The sequence below is a fragment of the Notamacropus eugenii genome, chromosome 1 (genome assembly GCF_028372415.1).
Source record: "Notamacropus eugenii isolate mMacEug1 chromosome 1, mMacEug1.pri_v2, whole genome shotgun sequence".
In the NCBI taxonomy this organism is placed as follows: Eukaryota; Metazoa; Chordata; class Mammalia; order Diprotodontia; family Macropodidae; genus Notamacropus; species Notamacropus eugenii.
The window spans coordinates 364,971,965-364,991,117 of NC_092872.1; the positions used below are offsets into that span (position 1 = coordinate 364,971,965).

Genomic DNA, 19,153 nt, shown 5'->3' on the forward strand with positions numbered 1-19,153 from the left:
ACATTTCCTCTACTAGGAACCATATGAACAGGAGAGATCTCATTTCTCTAAAACCAAAATTAACCAGTTTTCTTTTGCCCAAGAGAGTAGTTACCTCCAAGATAGTGAACTTTTTTAAGCTTGAGAGAAAACAGTTCTTCAGAACCAATGACTAAAATTCTCAGGGCACAAGTCAAAATATTATTCTTGGTCACACAAAAAACCCAAATAAGGAGAATTCAGTATTCTAACAATTCAAAGTCCACTGTATTCCCTGTAATTGGCAGGAAACTACAGGTGAAAATGTGTCCATCCAAATTAAGAGGAGTAATAGTATTAAGAGGAGTGGTATTCTTGAGCTATCTATCCATCTACCATCCCTCACTTAGGATGTGAGAGTGGACCACCTTTTTCCAGTCACATAGGTCTTCAGTATACACAAATATCAGCAATAATAATTAGAATTAGCACATCACAGTGCAGAGTGGCATGTGAAATTAGAAACAGGAGGGATCAGTCTTAGCTAGGAGGATCAGAGAGAGCTGCATGGAGGAGAGAGCATACAAATTGAGATTTCAAGGAGAAAGAAGGATTCTGACAGGTGACAATGTAGAACAAGACTATTCCAAGCAGGAAACTAGTCTATGCAAATATATGAAGGATATGAATAGGGAACAATAAGTAACCCATTTTGGCTGCATCATCTAATGCATTAAGGGGGAAAGTTTGTGATAACTGAAAAGTAGTTTGGAGACATTGCAGAGGGGCTCTGAGGTCAGAAGCACTGCAAGGAGGTGGTACAGAGTCAGGAAGACCTAGGCTCAAATCTAGCTTGAGCGATTCAGCATGTGTCATTTAACCCTTGTTTGCCTCAGTTTTTTCAACTGCAAAATGGGGATAACGATAGCACTTAACCTTGTAGTGTTCTTGACAGGACCAAATAAAATAATATTTGTGCCTGGCATATAGCAAGTACTTAATAAATGTATATCCCCTCCTCCCTTCCCTTCCTCAATGGGGAGTCATTAAAAGGTTTTTAAGGAGAAGAGTGAACAAGCTTGTGCAATAGATGGTTTACTTTAGCTTTAGTGTTGAGCATGCTATACAATGTGGTGTGATAGAAGAAGGAACAAACTAGTTAGAAATCTGTTCAAACTGTCTCAGACAGGGGTAATAAAGGTCTGAAAAAGGGGAATAGAAGGGGGAGTGGGAAGTAGAGAATGGATGCAGAAGATATATCTTAGAAGCAGATTTGATAGGACTTGATCACTGAATGGATATTTGGGGGTAAGGAAAAAATAAAAAATGACCAGCGTTTTGAGCTTAAGTAACAAGAAAATAATAACCATGTAGTAAACAGAAATACAGAAATTCTATATGTAACTTTGGTTGAGCCACTTTATCTTTCTGGTCCTTGTTTTCTTTTTCTGAAAATGTTCCTCCATAGGGTTATTGTGAGGAAAAGAATAATCTATGCAAAAGCTTTCAGAAATTGTAAAGCCCTCTACAAATGTGGAAGATTGTGAGGGATGTTATTATCATCAGCATTTTTATCATTAACAGTGAATAAGAGAGTGCTTTTGGTTGATAAATTTTCTCTAGTGCTTTACCACTTTAATACACCTGAGGACTACCTACCCCTTTGTATTAACTGAATAGATTGTTATTACCATGGCAAGAAAGTGAGACTTCAACATAATCTCCTTCTTTCTGTTCCCTATAGGTACCTAGGGAGGCCAAGGGACATTCTCTCTGGGGGCGTGTGCCTGGAATGTTCCATAAAAATGTCAGAGTAAGTACAGGGATAGTCCAGGGGTGTGTATGTTTGTCATTTAATAGTGCAGAATAGTAAGCCTTCCAAACACTCCAAATTTACTCAAGCAATCTGAAGGTAATTGTTTGCTTTACAAGAGAGACTCGAGTTGATTTGTGTTTGATCAAAAATCACTAATTACTTATGTAACTGTGACCGAGAACCTCATCTCTGGGTTTATAAGTACCACATTCAATCTTGAGAGCTTCTTACAAAGACTATTTCTGGTTTGTGTTCTCATATGGGCAATCTCTCTGGGAATACCAGTATGTAGCTCATTTCTAAATCTCTACAGAAAAGATATATGAGCCCTTCATTCTGGCTAATAAAATACAGAATGAATCCAAGCAGAAAACTGCAAAACTCAATGGGGTATAAGGAGGGATGATAAACAGACTTACTGGGGAGAGGGGCGGGGGGGGCCCTTCACCTTACCCAGAGATAAGGCCCTCTTCCAAAAAGGAAAGAAAGGACTTGAGGTCACTAAGAAAGCTGAATCCTTTCCCAGTGAACCCCACCTCCTAGGGACCTATCCCAACCTAGGTTCATATCTTATAGTTGAGCACCCCCATCCTATCAAGCAAAAGCATTTTTTAGGAAGTTGACTCATTTCCTTCTAGGGAGCTAATGAGGTATTCCAAAAAAATATCAACTCTCTAATGACCCCTCCCCTTTGGTGGAAGGAAAGGAATCCATCCAAAGAGTAATACTATAGGTCTAGAATACTCCATGTACTTTGGAGAAATGAAGTTTACCATGAGAAAAAGAGTCTACTCCATATTTAAGAATTCACAGTAAAGAACAGAAGGAAGGTCAGGAAGGAAACACAGATAAGTAAGCTATCTTTGAAAGCTTTACATTGAATATTTTATAGATGTAAAAGCAAACGTAAGCTATATATAACAGAGATTCACAGCGTCAAGTGCAAACCTCTTTTTCTGTTCTACTTTGTATATGGAAACGCTCATTTTATTTGGTTATAAGTTCAAAATAAAAACAATTTTTATTTTTAGAGAAAAAGGAATCTACTGATTATCTACTCTGCTAGAAATTAAAGGAAAATTGTTTGAACTATTTATGGGCTAAAATATTGATCTGTTGTGTTCTATCCTATATTCAATGTATTGTTAACCTGAGTTTTTGCATCAAATTTGCAGACCATTTTACTTGTAGAAAACTAGATGAACTATATTCTCATATTCCCATGAGAAAGTCAGGAAGGGAGGAAAGAAATAAAGGGAGTGGAGCCAAACTCTGATATTCCCAAGAGAAAGCCATATTGGATCATAAGAGAGAAGTCATGTTTGAGAAGCTTCCCAAGGTTGAATTTTGTATATATAAAACCAAAGTTGTGGTTCTGGACCACAAGTTGCAGCTGACATAGTCTAAAGGACAGAGAAAGCTGAAGTGAAATGTTAAGAACCACTGTCCATTAAAAATCAGTCAGAAATAAAGATTAAAGTATCTTTGGAATTCTTGTGCAAATCAATGGAAAAATAAGATTCCATTTACAAAAATTCACTTAATATACAACTCTTAAGGAACACATAAAGCAAGGAGTACCATTAAAAGTCTACACCAAACCTGTGATTTGACTGGGTTGTGTCTATTTTATTTCCCTTACAGAACAAAAAGGAAAACCACTAGTGTTTCTCTCACCATCAGTTCCCCAGTTCATGAAGATTCCAATGGCTATGTGGCCCGTCCCAGTTTCTCTACCTTAGTTCAGCCATTGTCTATGGACCTCCAGAGGGTAGGTCGGATTTTATACCTTGTATAAGATTATAATAGAAAAGCCATTTTCTTGAAAAGTGTGAGGAAGGAATGCTTCTCAGCTGTGCTTTCAAAAAAAAAAAAAAGAGAGTGATGGTAAACAGAATTAATTTGAGAGCACTGTCCAGGTCAACTCGGCCATTTGTCACTATTTCCAAGAGCTAGATTCCCAGACAGACTATGCCAACTATCCAGGAATGGAATTCCCCTTCATTTGAAAAGAAAAAGGCAATAAAGTCTTATTTAAAACCTAAGAGATCTAACATGAACAAATGTACAGGGATTTAGAGACAGAGAATATTATATTTCACCATCTCAGCTGGTAGAAGTGGGGGATAAATGAGGAAAGGGTGGGGAGGAGGATTCATAACAGAATTTCTACACTTTCTGGCATCTGGTTTCCAGTTTTATCATTCAACCAAAATTGCTCTCTCTGAAGTCACTAACAATCTCTTAATTGTCAAATCTTTACGTCCAAATGGCCTTTTCTCATTCCTCATCCTTCTTGATCTCTCTGTGGCCTGTGACATTTTTGATCACATGATCCTCCCAGACACTCTCTTCTCTCTAGATTTTCATAACAATGTTCTCCTGGGGTTCTCCTCCTACCTATCTAACCAGTCCTACTCAATTCCTTTTGCTCTTACAAATAGCACTGAGCTTTAAAGAAGCACCAGTCTTTTCAGAAGGTACAGGTGGTGAAAACACTCTTAGTGATGGGGACAAAGAGATATGATGAAATTGACCCAGTGAGTGGTCAACATCTACCTGGGCTTTAGCATAGTGAATGACCATATTGTGTATCCTCTTGTTCTCTGAAACAGATTCCAAGCCCCTGCAGCAGCTTATCTGGATCTACCTGTGGAGCACCCCCGATCTTTACCAAGGTAGTTTATCAATACAACATAGCCAAGCTTAGGGTCCTATACAAATCAAGAAATGGGGACCTAAAAGGAGGAAATGGGAGCTGCAAAGAACCCTAAAAGATATCTAACATGTATCATAAGGTCTTACTCATAGTAGATACTTAACATGAGTTTATTCAATTGAAAATAGTTTAATCCCTGCATTTCATAGATAGAAAAGCTGAGTCAAAGAGGGTAAGTGACCAACCCGAGACAACACAAGCTAGTGGTTCGGACTGGGTTCTCTTGATTCTTGCTCCATGACAACATTTCAGTGACCAGAGACATATTTATTTTCCCCATTGGCCAGGTAGAATGCATCCCACCTAAACATAGCCTAACCCCAAAGAATAGTAAGAGTACCTTGACCATCAAAAGATTCCCTTCTGGTGATGACCTTTCTGGTCATTAGACAAAGTAGGATTTGTTATCAGTTTGAATCAGTCAGAAACCAGCATTCACAGAATTCTCCATACTGGAGATAGGAGGCAGAATTAAGGAATTGTGGAGTAGACATGGGTAGGATCTGAACATCCAGCAGTATCAAATAGACGGGACCTGCAGCCTTCCCCATGCTTCTAGACTCCCCTTCTCCATCTCACCCTGATGCAGAACCAGATCTCAGGAACAAAGTCCAAGTAGGACATTCTACTAGAAGTACAAGAGAATAAATGAAGCAAGCATTTCAGGAAAATGGAAAGAATACTGGATTAGAAATCAGAAAACCTAGGTTCGAATGCCAGCTCTGCCATCTCTGAGCTATGTGATTTTGGGCACATCCCTTCCCATCTACTAGATAATCTCTAAAGTCCCATCCAATTCTGACAGTCAAAAATCCTACAAGTTCTCACCACTGGTAAGATAGGAAGACCAGGGAACCTAGTACTCTTGCACCTAGTCCAGGCAAGAGTACTTGGGAAGGTCAACTTCAAATAGACCCTCAGGAAGTTCATCGAATAACATACACTGTCAGAAGAGGAAGTTCAACTATTTCCCACAAATTTCCCTCTTTCTTCTGAATCTCCCTCATGTCATAGATCTGGGGACAGTAGAAAGAGGGCTTGATTTGGATTCTGAGACCTAGGTTCAATCCCAGTTGTGTCATTTACTTCCTCTGTACCTTTGATGTATCTGGGTCTCAGTTTCTTCATCTGTAAAATGATAGCAAATTCAATTACCTCTAAGGTCCCTTCCAGCCCTAAATCTATGATAATATAATTTTACAGTAAAATAGGACAGCTCTCAGTAATAGTTCACATTTCTGAATCACTTCAAAATTATTTCTGTGGAAGAAAGGTTTTACAAATTTTGGTACAAAGATTATATCCTCATTTTATAAATGAGGAAGTTGAGGATCTGAAAAGTGAAGGGACTTATCCATAGTCACACAGGTCACTAGAAGTAAAACCCAGATTCGAGGTCAGGTCTCTCTATGACACCCTGTTTGCCTCTCTCTTAAGTCTCTAATAATAAAGGGGGGGGGACTCAGGTAGATTTTCCCTCTGACTTAAGGGCCAGTTTCTGGTTTTAGTAGAAGTCTTGTGACAAAGACAAAAGTAGGATTAAAGTTAAAGGAAAAGTAATCATCAAATGTTATTTTTTCATGAATTCGCTTCAAGTTTATAGGTAGGTAGCCCAATGAATAAAGCATTGAAACTAGAATCAGGAAGTCCTGAGTTCAAATTCGGCCTCAGACATTTAGTAGCTCATGACCCTGGGAAAGCCACTTAACCTTACTATGACTCAGTTTCCCTATTACTAAATGGAGATAGTGATAGCACCTACCTCCCAATGTTGTAATGAGGATAAAATGAGACAATATTTGTAAAGTACTTTGCAAACCTTAAAATACTATATAATTGCTAGCTAATATAATAAGAATTATTATTATATACATATTTACATATATATATATATACATCTGTGTAATCCTTATACGTTTCAAAATGCTTCCATATTTATTATTTCATTTGATTCTAACAACATTCATTTGGAAAGAGCAGTTATTATTTGCCATTTTACAAGTAAGGAAATTGAGATTCTAGGATTGTAGAATATAATTTGTCCAAGAGCACATAGCTAGGTGACACATGCTATGAATAAACTGCTAGGTCTGGAGCAGGAAGACCTGAGCTCAAATCCTACCTCAGACACTTACTAGCTGTATGACCCTGGACAAGTCACTTAACCCTGTTTGTTCCATCTGTAAAATGAGCTGGAGAAGGAAATGGCAAACCACTCCAGTACCTTTGCCAAGAAAATTCCAAATGAAGTCACAGAGTCAGACATGGCTGAAATGACTTGAACAACAACATATAGCAATACTCAAATGCCTGGGCCAGACCCCCAGGGCTCTTGATTCCTTTCTAATTCAGTGCTCTTCCCATTATACTACTATACTATCATTACTATTCCTATTATACGAGCCCCTACCTCCATACCCAAAAGGCAGAAAACTATACTCAAAAACCCAATAAATTTTTTAAAACATTAATGTAAATTTTCAACTAACCTAGGTTTAAACGGTGAGAAGCAACTATTAGGCTGATAAATAATGACTGTAGATTTGCTGTAAGAAAAAACAGTCTCATGATTACAAAGTCTAGAATAATATACCAACTTTCCTTAAATATCAATAAGTTGGTAACAGTAATTTTGAGAAGGTAGGTTCAGATGAGAAGCAGTGTTGCAAAGTGAATTAAGGTCCAACCTTGGAGTTAGGAGGACTGAGTTCAAGTCCTTCCTCTGAGCAAGTCATCCAACCTCCTAGGAGCCTAGACAATGCTTTAAGAATCTAAGTCTTGGCAGAGTTATCAATCAACATTGATTAAGGCAATTTCTATTCAAAGAGCTACCCAACTGGATGAAATCACAGATCCAGAAAAAATAAAATGTCCAGGTACCCCCAAGATTTCCTATGCAATGAGGTATAGTATTATTAATCTATCCTCTTAATGGAGTTGTGTTCATTCTTCAGCCTCTGCAAGACATCTCAGCAACCAAGGGCCAGTTTGTGGTGTTTGAGTGTCGGGTCCAGACCCAAGGTGCTGTTCAAGTTCATTGGTACAAAGGTGAAGAGCAAATAGTGGACTCAGAAGACTTCCGGATTCTTAGGAAAAGTATGTGGATTAACTTTTTCTATTTGCTATGAAAATTTTTTTCTAAGGAGAATATAACCAAATATAAGCAGAATGAAATTCATGAATCTGTGTCTCTCATTTGTTAAAACAGCACATATATATGACATAATCAGCCATATCAACAAGCATTTATTAAACACTTATGTGATTGGCAGCTAGGTTGTGCAGTGGATAGAGCACCAGTGCAGGAGTCAGGAGGACCTGAGTTCAAATCTCCCCTCAAACACTTGACACTCACTAACTGTGTGACCTTGGGCAGGTCATTTAACCCCTACTACCTCATCCTGGGTCATCTCCAGTCATCCTGATGAATATCTGGCCACTGCATTCAGATGGCTCTGGAGGAGAAATGAGGCTGGTGACCTGCACAGCCCTCCCTCACTCAAAACAAAGTCAAGTGCAAGTCATGTCATTATTTTCTCTGATGGCATGGTCTTCTTTAGCAACAAAAGACAAACACACACACACATATGATTGGCACTGTGCTAAGGATTAGGGAAGAAAAGAATGGCAAAACACTGGTCCCTGCCCTCAAGGTACTCTAATTCTAATCTCAGAGATAATATGCAAATGAGTAAGTCAACACAAGATCATTTGAAGCCATCTGCAGTGACTCTCTCTTTTTTGACTCATGTCACTCATATCTGCCATAATCTCCTCCTTTACCCTTTTCTCACAAGGTAGCCTTGCTCCTTACCAAGACTAAGATCTCCACTTGTTTGAGGGATACCATTCCATCCTGTTTCCTCCAATAGACTGCCCACTCTGTCATTTCCTCTCTATCACTTATTTTCAATCTCTCTCTGTGTCTACTGGCTCCTTCTCTACTGCCTATAAACATATTCATTCCTCCCCCTAACCTCAAAAAAACTCTCATTTGATCTTTCTTCTCCACTATCATCCAATATCCCTTCTCTTCTTTGTGGTTAAATTCCTTGAAAAGACTGTCTACAATAAGTGTAGCCACTTTCTCTCCTCTCACTCTTTTCTTATTTACTTCCTTTACCCTCCAACTTCCAACCTCATCATTCCACTGAAAGTGCTTCCTCCAAAGTTACCAATGATCTCTTAATTGTCAAATCCAGGCCTTTTCTCAGTTTTCACCCCCCATGACTATTCTGTAGCCATTAACACTGATGATTACCCTCTTCTCCTTCATACTCTTTTCACTATAGCTTTTCAGGATACTACTTTTTCTGAGTACTCCTTCTACCTATCAGACCACTCCTTCTCAGTCTCCTTTGCTGGATCATCAACCGGATCATATCCTCCAACTATAGGTATCTCATAGGGTTCTGTTCTTGGCCCACTTCTCCCTACATTCTTCTTCACTGATGGATTTCATTACCATCTCTATGCTGATGATTCTCAAATCTACCTGAGCTGTCCTAACCTCTCTGCAGATTTCATATCTCCTATTGCTTTTCAGATATCTCAAACTAGATGTCCAGTAGACATCTTAAACTCAACATGTCCACAACCAAACTCATTATCTTTCTCCCTAAACTTCCCCTATTCCAAACTTTCCTATTACCATAGAGGGCAATACCATCTTCCCAGTCCCTCACCTCACAACCTAAGTGTCTTCTTGGATTCCTCACTATCTCTTACCCCCTATATCTAATTTGTTGTCAAGACCTATTAATTTCACCTTTGCAACATATGTCAAATATGCCCCCTCTCTCCTCTGACACTACCACAACTCTTGTACAGTCCCTTATCACTTCATACTATAGCAATATCCTGCTGATGGGTCTGCCCACCTCAGATTTCTTCCTACTCCAATCCCTCCTCCATGAAGCCACCAAAGATCCAACCATGTCACACACACACACACACACACACAATTCCAGTGGCTCCCTATCACCTCCAGGATCAAATACAAATTCTCTGCTGGCATTTGAAGCCCTTCATAACCAAGCCCCTTCCTACTTTCCAAGGTTTTGTTTTTTACAACTTATTCCTTGCCTCCAGTGACACAAGCCTCCTTGCTATTTCATAGACAAGACACTCCCCATCTCTGCCCACTGGCTTCCTGGGCTTCCCTAAAGTCTCAACTAACATCTCATCTTTCACAGGAAGTTTTTCCCAACCTCTCTTAATTCCAGTGCCTTCCATCTCTCAGTTATTTTCTATATATCCTGTATGTAGCTTTTTTGTACATATTAGTTTGTATGTTGCCTCCTCAATTAGATTGTGAAATTCCTGGGAACAGGGACTCTTTTGCCTCTTTTTTTTTTTTGGTACCCTCAGTCCTTAGCATAGTGTCTGGCACATAACAAAACTTAATAAATGTTTGTTGATTGACTGACAAAATATAGATTGTGCAAATGGATGATAGTATCAGGGAGAAGGCATTACCAGGAATAAGGGGTAAGGAGGAGGAATGGGAAAGACCTCCTACATAAAATGAGATTTAAGCTGAGTCTTAAAGGAAGGTGGGGAAGTCAGAACATAGAGGTGAGGAAGAAGGGCATTCTAGACATGGAAAACAGCCATGAGTTTCTAAGTCATGAGATGGAGTGTCATAGGTTAAAAATAGCAAGAAGTGCAGTATCCCTAGATAGCAGAGTGTGAGAGGGAAGGAAGTTCTAAGAAGACTGAAAAGATATGTAGAAAGCCAGATTAGGAAGGATTTTAAAAGCCAAACAGAAGAATTTATATTTGATCTTAAATTTAACAGAGAACCATCCAAGTTTATTGAATGGGAGGCTAAGGTGACAAGGTCAGACCTAATAGCTGAGTAAAGGATGAACTACAATGGGGAGAGACTTTAGGCAGGGAATTTAATCAGAATAATCAGAAGTTTATTACAATAGTCCTGTTGTGAAGTGGTAAGTGCTTGCACCAAGATGGTGGCTATGAATGGAGAGAAGGGGATATACAAGAGACGTTGTGAAGGTAGAAACGACAGGACTTAGCAACAGTTTGGATATGTGTGGTGAATGAGAGTGAGGAGTGAAGGATAACATCTAGTCTGGGTGACTGGGAAAATGGTGGTACTTTTAAGGATAATAGGGAAGTTGGGAATAAGGAAGTATTGGGGTTGGGGGGAAGAATATAAGCTCTGTTTTAGACATGATGAGTTCGAGATGGTTAGAGGATAACCAGTTTAAGAAGTCCAAGAAATAATGGATAATGTTGGACTGGAGCACAGGAGAGACTAGAGCAGGATATATAGATCTGTGAATCAATTTCATAGAAATAATCATTGATCCTATGGGAACTGATGAGCTCAACAAACTAAAAAATGGAGAGGGAGAAGAGAAGAGAGTCCAGGACAAAGTCTTGGGGGACAACAATGGATAATGGAAGTGACCTGGATAAATACTTGCAAAGGAGACTAAGAAGAAACAGTCTGACAAGTAGAAAGAGATCTCTTAGAGAACATTGTCATGAAAGGGGACATTGCAAGGGGAGATTCTCCAGGAAGATAAGGTAATCAACTGTACTTAATGCTACAGGCTGTTGTGTTTGTTCTTTGTTTTCAAAGACCATGACATCAGAGAAATGATGACATGACCTGCACTTGACTTTGTTTTGAGTGAGGGAGGGCTGTGCAAGGTCACCAGTCTCACTTCTCCTCCAGAGCCATCTGGGTCCAGTGACCAGATATTCATCAGGATGACTGGAGATGACCCAGCATGAGGCAGTTGGGGTTAAGTGACTTGCCCAAGGTAAGGTCACACAGCTAGTGAGTGTCAAGTGTCTGAAGTGAGATTTGAACTCAGGTACTCCTGACTGGTACTCTATCCACTGCACCATCTAGCTGCCTCACCCAGGGAAGGTAAATAGTGGAAGGCTCAAAAAGGGCTGAAAAGGTTCAGAATAGCTCCTGTAGTGAGTGAGATAGTAAATCAATTAGGGTTAGGGAATTCTATTCTTACATTTCATTCCTCAAATTCTAATTCAAATAAACTACTTACTAAAAAAAAAAAACCACCTCTTAGGAAAATCAGAAACTACTACCATTAAAAAAACAAGTTTGCTTTCATAGATCTATCTCTTAGAATGTTTTCACCATACACACACTAAAAAAAGTGAAAAAGATTATTATAGTCACTTCCTTAAAATCAGAGTTTGTGATATTTTTTTCATCTTTGTATTTTTGCATCTTTGCACGCTGGTAGGTATTTGATAAGTGTTTGCTGAATTGAATCAGGTATATCAGAGTAAAAGAGGATAAGACAGAAGAAAGTATGCCTGATTTCCTAGATAAATTGTTGTATTTTTCCCCAAAAATCATTCAGAGACTGAATCAAAAGGGAAAAAACAGGTTTGTATTTTAATATTAACTCTAAATATTTGCACTTTATCTGTGGATTTAGAAAACAGCAGATATATTCACTATGCACAAAGCAGATATACTTTCTTAAGATGATGTTCTCTGAGTTTAAGAGGACAGTAAGATTACCTTTGGGTAAAAGGATCAACCAAATGACAATTTGCAATGAATCATTCATAGAATTTTAAAATTGGAAGGGACCTGAGAGATCTTTTAATTCTTATTTTACAGATTAGAAAAACTGAGATCTAGAGAAGTAGACTCACTTTCCCAAGGTTACCCAATAAATTATCAGCTGGAGTGGGACTAGGACCAAGAACTCAACTCCTAAGCACCATACTGTTCCTCTTGTTCCCTCCATTCCTACACTTGGAGTCCACACCAGCCCATTTGTTTCTCACTCACCTCTCCAATTAAGACTATTTATAATCACTTTAATTCTTACTCCTTTCTCTTGTTTGGTCTTTCAGAAGCCTGCTTATCAGCTATTCGGGGTAAGTACAGTTGCCCAATATCCTGATACCACAGATAATAATAAAATTCAAATGAGCCTCACAGGTCTCTGTTCACCAAAGCTGCCTGAGGTTTTCCTTATCCCTTTTTACTCTTACTTTTATCGCCCTTTTGAGGTTGGAATGGGCTAGGACCAAAATCAGCCAGAGAAGTGAATCAGGAAAGTTAGAATCCACTGGCTTTTCAACTACAGCTGTTCCATCTTCAGTCCAATCTGAATATTTGTAATGAGAAAGTAAGAGTTTGCAGAAAATGTTAAGAACAATGCAGTGTGGTCATAGATGTAATGCTAGAAGAGACTTTAGAGGTCAAATCAGTCTTCTACATTTTTTATTCAGCAACTGGTTTGACTAAACTTTTACTGAAATGAATGATTGTTGGACTGTTATTTAAAACAACCAAAATCTTTGGGATCACAAAGACTTTGCCAGATAACAGAAAATGCAACTCCTCTCCACCCCTGAACTTCTCCATCTCAAACAAACAACAGAGGTATATTGCCTTAGTTATTCTTGGTACCCCTGAAAAAATTCCAACTTTGCATAGAGCTACACAGAGCTAACCTTAAGCAAAAGTGTAGATGGTAGAGTGTGTCTTTAGCCTACGCAATGCCCTTGCATTCTCTCCTACTCTTCCATTAAATCTGTTCTCTGATTTGTCTGGTGTGAATTTAAGTCAATGCTTTCCCTTTTCCAAGGGGGTATTTCTACTTTAAACGTGATTTTGTTGAATGTCACATTCTCTCCTCTGTTACAGGGATTTCAGGCACCAGTAAGCAGTGGGCAGCATTTGGGAAGAATGATTTTTGCAGGGGGTGGGGGAGGGCTGAGAATGACGGAGGGAATACACCCCTGTTGCTTGTTTGAGATGGGATTTGGGGGTTGGAAAGGCCTTCCTGATTCTCTAATATTAGGTCATATTGGTATAATAATTATAACCACTGCTGGGCCTAAGGGGCTAGAACACTGCATACCCTCCCTGTTCATTAAAGAACCCATATTCTCTGGATGTACATGGTCCAGCCTGGGTTCCATTCAAAGGGGAGCTGGCGTCTAACAAGAGTGTCAAACTCCTATTCTCACATTCTATGGATCATTAAGCTCCCACTCCAGGGCCCAAGGGAAAAATTACCGTGGTTTAGGTTTGATTCATGCCTGGGGCTTCCCTGAGAGAGAAGTGGAAAGATACGCTATGGAACAGTTATTTATCTTCTCCACATAAAAGAAATACTAAACAAACCCAAGTCCCACAAGTACAAATTAATTTTTTTTTAAATGCTTAAACAAGTCTTAGCAACTTATAACTACTGTTGTCCTTTAGATTTTAAGGTTGGCACTTAAAACATCAAAATTAAAAGCATTTGCTTGAACTGCTAAATAGAAGTTTTATACTACCAAGACTGGACACATTCATCTTGGGGTCACCTATATTCAGAAAAACAAACCCAAAAAAGGAAAAGGCAGTCAGGGGCTCCAAGGTCCAGGCTCTTGCCTACATGAGGGCCTATTCTAGCTGCTACATGGGAGTAGTCACCATGGACAGCCACCTTTTCCCTTTACCCCTCCAGAAATAGGCTTAAATAGACCTGACACTATCTGCAGCCAGAAAGAGAAGAGACAACCTTGGATGGATCACTCTCTTCTGAACATCCTATTCTATGCACCAGTGGTTCTCTCTGCTTAGTGAACAATAAGGATATTAGTTCCCCATTCCCAAAGCAAAGTCACACATGGCCATCTGGGAGCAAGAGGACAGCTCTGTGCATATCCTTTTACATAAGCATGAAACTGACTACGTCTGCATTCACCCTTATACTAACTTTTCCCTTATACTAACTATGCTTCTAGAGGTTGTTCTAACTCAAAAGTCAAGCTGCCTATCAGCCTTTAGTCCCCTAAGCCTACTCAGTCAATCCCTTTGAAGGGAAAAAATAAAATAGACTAGTATGCATGTGAAAGAACCTTAGGATATTGCTTTAACGACAAAGAAAAACTAATAGATCAAATAACTGTTATCATTTAGAAAATTAAAGACTGATGGAACCAGAAGAGATCTTATAAATACTGCTGAGTCTTATTCTTTCATATTATAGATGAAATGACTGAGGGCCAAAAAAGTGAAGGATCTTGCTCAAGATCACAGGGGAGCAGAGTCAGAACTCAAATCTAGGATTTCTGCATGAAAAATCTTAAGTTTCTTTCCACTATAACACATTTTAACTTAGGATGAGTTTCTAATCGGTTGCTTTCAAGAACTTCTTAGGAGATTTTCTGAGGTTATCTTCCCAAGCCCTGCTGGCACTAGCCAGCCAGGGCCTCAGAGCAGGACCACTACCCATCCTGTCATGTCTCTAGGGTCAACCCTCAAGGTTTGGAGAGAGTCTTTTCTGGTCTATCCTGTGGCTAAGAACTACCACCAATGGACTCCCCACTGGAACTGCTGGTTGCTTATCATTTACTCAGTCAGATTTCATTAGTTTTTAGAAAGGATATTTCCTGAGGTGCTATAGTAAGAATAGTTGTTACAAAACATCCCTTCAAATGTATATGACATTTATGTATAATAGGTATCATGCTGCTTGCCTTCTCAATGGGCAGGAGAGAGACTAGATGTTAAATAAATGTTTAAAAATAACAATTTACATATAATAAAATATATATTTATTTATAAGAAAAAGTGAAAAATAAGGCATGTGACACTCTCACAAATACTTAAACAGTGTCCAGGGTAAAGTGGGCTCAAGCTTAAGGAACACATGTGGCAAAGGGGTCATTCATAGCTCCTTATTGCTGGCAGTCTCTTTCTCCCCTTTGTAGGATGTTCAAGAAGTTCCCTTTGGGCACGGTTCATTTAATTAGCTCTTTGTGGAGCCATGACTCTTCCTTCTTGTACCTCAACTATTCTATTCTCAGCTCCTGATACAGATAGTGCTACCAACCACAGATATCCCCAAAATACAATGCTACAACACAGTGAGAAGATGGAAAGTCCAAAGTCCTCTGGACCCCCAAAGTTCAAAATGTCTTCTTCCAGTCAAGGAAGAGGGTCAGGGGAAGACAGGAAAATTAGACCAAGACCAATGCCAAGCACTTCTCCACCAATATCCCTTTCCCCATCCCATCCCCAACTTCCTCTCAGGGACTTTGCTGGTCTAGTCTAGATCTTACTTGCTCCAATCTCTTGAGTTTGAAATGCCTTACTATATCAACCTTTGGGGCAAGACCAAGTTTCCTCCACCAATCCAAAGATACTCACTATGCAACATCACTCTAGGATTTTTTTTTTTTAATTTACTCTAAAATCTTTGGTTGGTTGAGACATGTTCTTGCCTCATTAAGGCATCACTTACTTTAAATGGGGTGGAGTGATTTCTTTCCTTTACTCAGTCAATCCCCACTACTACAAAGTCATTAGGAAGAGTGGTTGAGTCTATTGTACATCTCAGTGAAGCAGATAAAGGAGCCATGTGGAACCAGGCTTGGTTGGTCTCTAAAGACAATTATTTTGCTCAAAGCTTGTCTCTAATTTATTTTTTCTTTTCTTACTTTCTTTGCTTTCTTCTCTTCTTTTTCTTCTATTTGGAAAACTATGAATTCTCACTTATGCTGATTAGGTTGTTTATCATTCCAGAGGAGGTTTGCACCTTGGTCATGACAGAAGCTTTTCCAGAGGACACTGGAGAGTTTAAGTGTATTGCAGAAAATGAGGCAGGGGCTACATCCTCCAGTGCATGGCTTTTTGTTTCTCCAGGTAATAAATTATATGCTGGGCTGGCCCACAGAGCTGAGGAGATGACTCCACCTCTTTCTGAATAAGTGAATAATTATTTTTCAGGAGAAGAAATGGAAAAATTTGAGGATTCACCAAAGAGGCAAGCTTTTCTGAAGCCAGCCTCTTGTCCCTGGATCAAAGAAAGCCCTGCAAAAGAAAAAGATATAGACACCAAACTACCAGCTGACCAACAGAGCTCCATTCCCAAGGAAGATATCCCCTTCCTTAATGACAGTTCATCAGAACTACCTCCACATTGGTAAGGGCAAAAAGACCTAACACTTTGCAATATGGCAAATACTGATCAATTCTAAACCCATTTCTGAGATTCCTAAAACAATCCCTCACCTGGGAGCTGCACTAAAGCAAAGATTTATTACAGGAACTTGTTGTTGCAATCAGGAAATTCTCAGATTCCAAAATAGAATTCTGAGTGTGCTTTATTTTTTTATTTATTTTTTGGCATAAAAGCGAGGCTGGCATTCTCTTAGACAACAAGCCTGACTTTCTTCATGACTCAAGTTCATCGTCCCTGTCTGTGCTACCATTTAAAGAGCAATGAAAAGACTTCATTTCAGCCACTGATCTTACAAACCAGCCTACATTAATCAAACAAAAGCACAAGCAAAACTTACAAACCCAAAACTAAAACAAAGGTGGAAATTAAAAATGTGAAGCTATAAATCCTTCTAAAGGACTTCCTACAACATAGCAAAGCATTGAAGTGTTTTAGTAGTCTGAGGAAACAGTTACCCCTTTCTTAAGTACTAAATAAACATTTCCCTGGGTGGAGAGGAAAGAAAGAGGTAGAGGAGTGGGCTGGGGGGGAGGGGGTGTTTAGATTGGGGGAGGCGACTCCTCTTTGGGCTAATTCTTGAAGATTCCCCACACTTTCCCACCTACCTCACAAATTCCAACTCTTCTGCTTATCACTTATATGACCCTAAGCAAGTCATTAGCTTCACTGAGCCTAAGTGTCTTCATTGGGCAAATGGAATAACAATACTTGTACTCACTACCTTACAGAAATCTTAAAAAGGAAGTGCTTTACAAACCTTCAAGCATTTCAGAAATGCAAGCCCATCAGTCACAAATCACAGTGTGACTCATTGAACATAAAAAAAAAAAAAAAAGACCAAAGTTTCAATCTCTAATCCTTTAATACTCACTATGGCTGCTTTCTAATTCCAACTCCTAAAGTAAAATCGGGGAGTGAACAAGTTTCATCTCATGCTTGAACTCTGACATTTAAAGAAATTTGCTGTACTATTTTTAAAATAGCATATACACTTTAAGTATTGAACAGACCAACAACTGTATATAAAGGGGATGAGTGACACTGAGCAGCTGTTAGAAGTAAGCGTTCTCAGAGCTAAAGGGCCCTTGGAGGTCATAAACTTCAGCCCCTTAATTTTACAAAGAAGGAAACTGAGGATTAGAGAGGGAAATCAACACAACACAAGAATGGCAGAAGTCTATCTAAAACCCAGGTCTCTTAACTCCTGAAACAGAGCAGTAGGAAAAATTTCAGTGAAATATCAGGAAGAAAGACCATTGTTGTGAGGTAGTGGGTACTTTATCAAAGGAATAAGTCTAGCCTCCTTCATGAGGTGCTAAGAAAAGTAGAGACTGACCTCTTCTTCTGGAATGGTCAGAATTCATCTTGCCTGATTTCACCAAGGCTCTTTCTGCCCTAGGAGTCTAAGATTTTCCCCAAACCAGCAATGAGATGGTTCAAACAGCCCAGTTTATGTAGAGATACATAAAACCTTTCAAATAAACAAAGAACATATAAATACATATAAGCAGTGGTATAAAGATTTAGGCAAATATATACATGGTGCATCCGTAATCTGTTATTAAAGAGACCAAGATGTTTGGGGTAATGATCCCTAACTTTTAAGGACGTGGTCATCAGAAACAACCTTGACATCTTTCCCAAACTATCACTTCCCCAGTTCACTCATATCCCCTGGTTTGCCTGTCAGAAACAAACTCCAGAGCTGAAAGGGGCACCTGGGTGACTCTGCTCCATTCTTACGTCTTAAAATGAGCAGGAATGGGGGTGGGAGGTAGCCAGGGAGGGAAAGGAGACTAACTCTCTGTTAAGTATATACAGTACATATTTTCAAGAGCTTCTTTATCTTTGACTCACTCATCTTCCTCTCTCCACCCTTTTCTCTCCTCCTCAGGGCACCCCAATTCTCTTACACACATACTCTCTCTCTCTCTCCATTACCTGTTAAAACCTACTACCTGGAAAGGCTCTGAGCTCATTCATACACCTCAGTGAAAACTGAAAAGGGTTCTTCTGTATTTTAAGTCTGGAAAGAAATTAGCTCTATTTGTATACTAGAAAGCTTTATTCAAAATAGAATTTCAATTATCAATGAGAAAGTGAAGTGATATGGGGGGACCCTTTTTAGTTCCCCTAAAATCACACCCAAAGCAGTACACCTATTCCTTTATCGAGTGACTAACAGCTACATGCCCAGATGACATACTTAGAATTTTCTTGAATATAAAGGCCTTAGGTAAGTCCCTTCTTTTGGAGCTTCAGTTTGCCCACATGTGGAAAAAGGGAAAAATATCTAAGGTATTTTCAAGATATAATATTCTATGATTTTTTTATAACTGTATGAAAATCTTGGTATAAACTACTGGGTATACTAACATTTTTAAATGTGTTTTATTATCTATTTGCTACATTTTCTATTAAAACTATCATATCAGTGAGAGACTAAACAGATAGGTTTTTACAAATGGGAGTTAGTAAGCAAAGATAACCCCACTGGTCTGATTCTGTCCTCTCAACATCCGTCTACCTTCTGTGAGCATTCAGATTTTCTCTTTCATTTCTAAAATCAAAAGAGAAGAGCAGAAAAAAATAGTAGCTTAGGGAAGAAATTCCAGTAAAAGATGAATGGGCTGTCACAGTCCAGCCCTCATCATAAAATTTATTTTATTATTATGA

The 19,153-nt window shown here is 39.0% G+C and overlaps 1 protein-coding gene across 1 annotated transcript in view; it reads left to right on the forward strand.

The window, feature by feature from the left end:
• Positions 1 to 1,708: 1,708 nt before the first annotated feature.
• MYOT (myotilin) overlaps positions 1,709 to 19,153 on the forward strand; it is a 40,299-nt gene continuing 22,854 nt past the window's right edge. The window contains 6 exon segments of the mRNA XM_072630350.1: positions 1,709 to 1,771; positions 3,419 to 3,545; positions 4,390 to 4,452; positions 7,448 to 7,589; positions 12,366 to 12,389; positions 16,039 to 16,438. Coding sequence (XP_072486451.1) covers positions 1,764 to 1,771; positions 3,419 to 3,545; positions 4,390 to 4,452; positions 7,448 to 7,589; positions 12,366 to 12,389; positions 16,039 to 16,438 — 764 coding nt within the window. The 5' untranslated portion in view covers positions 1,709 to 1,763.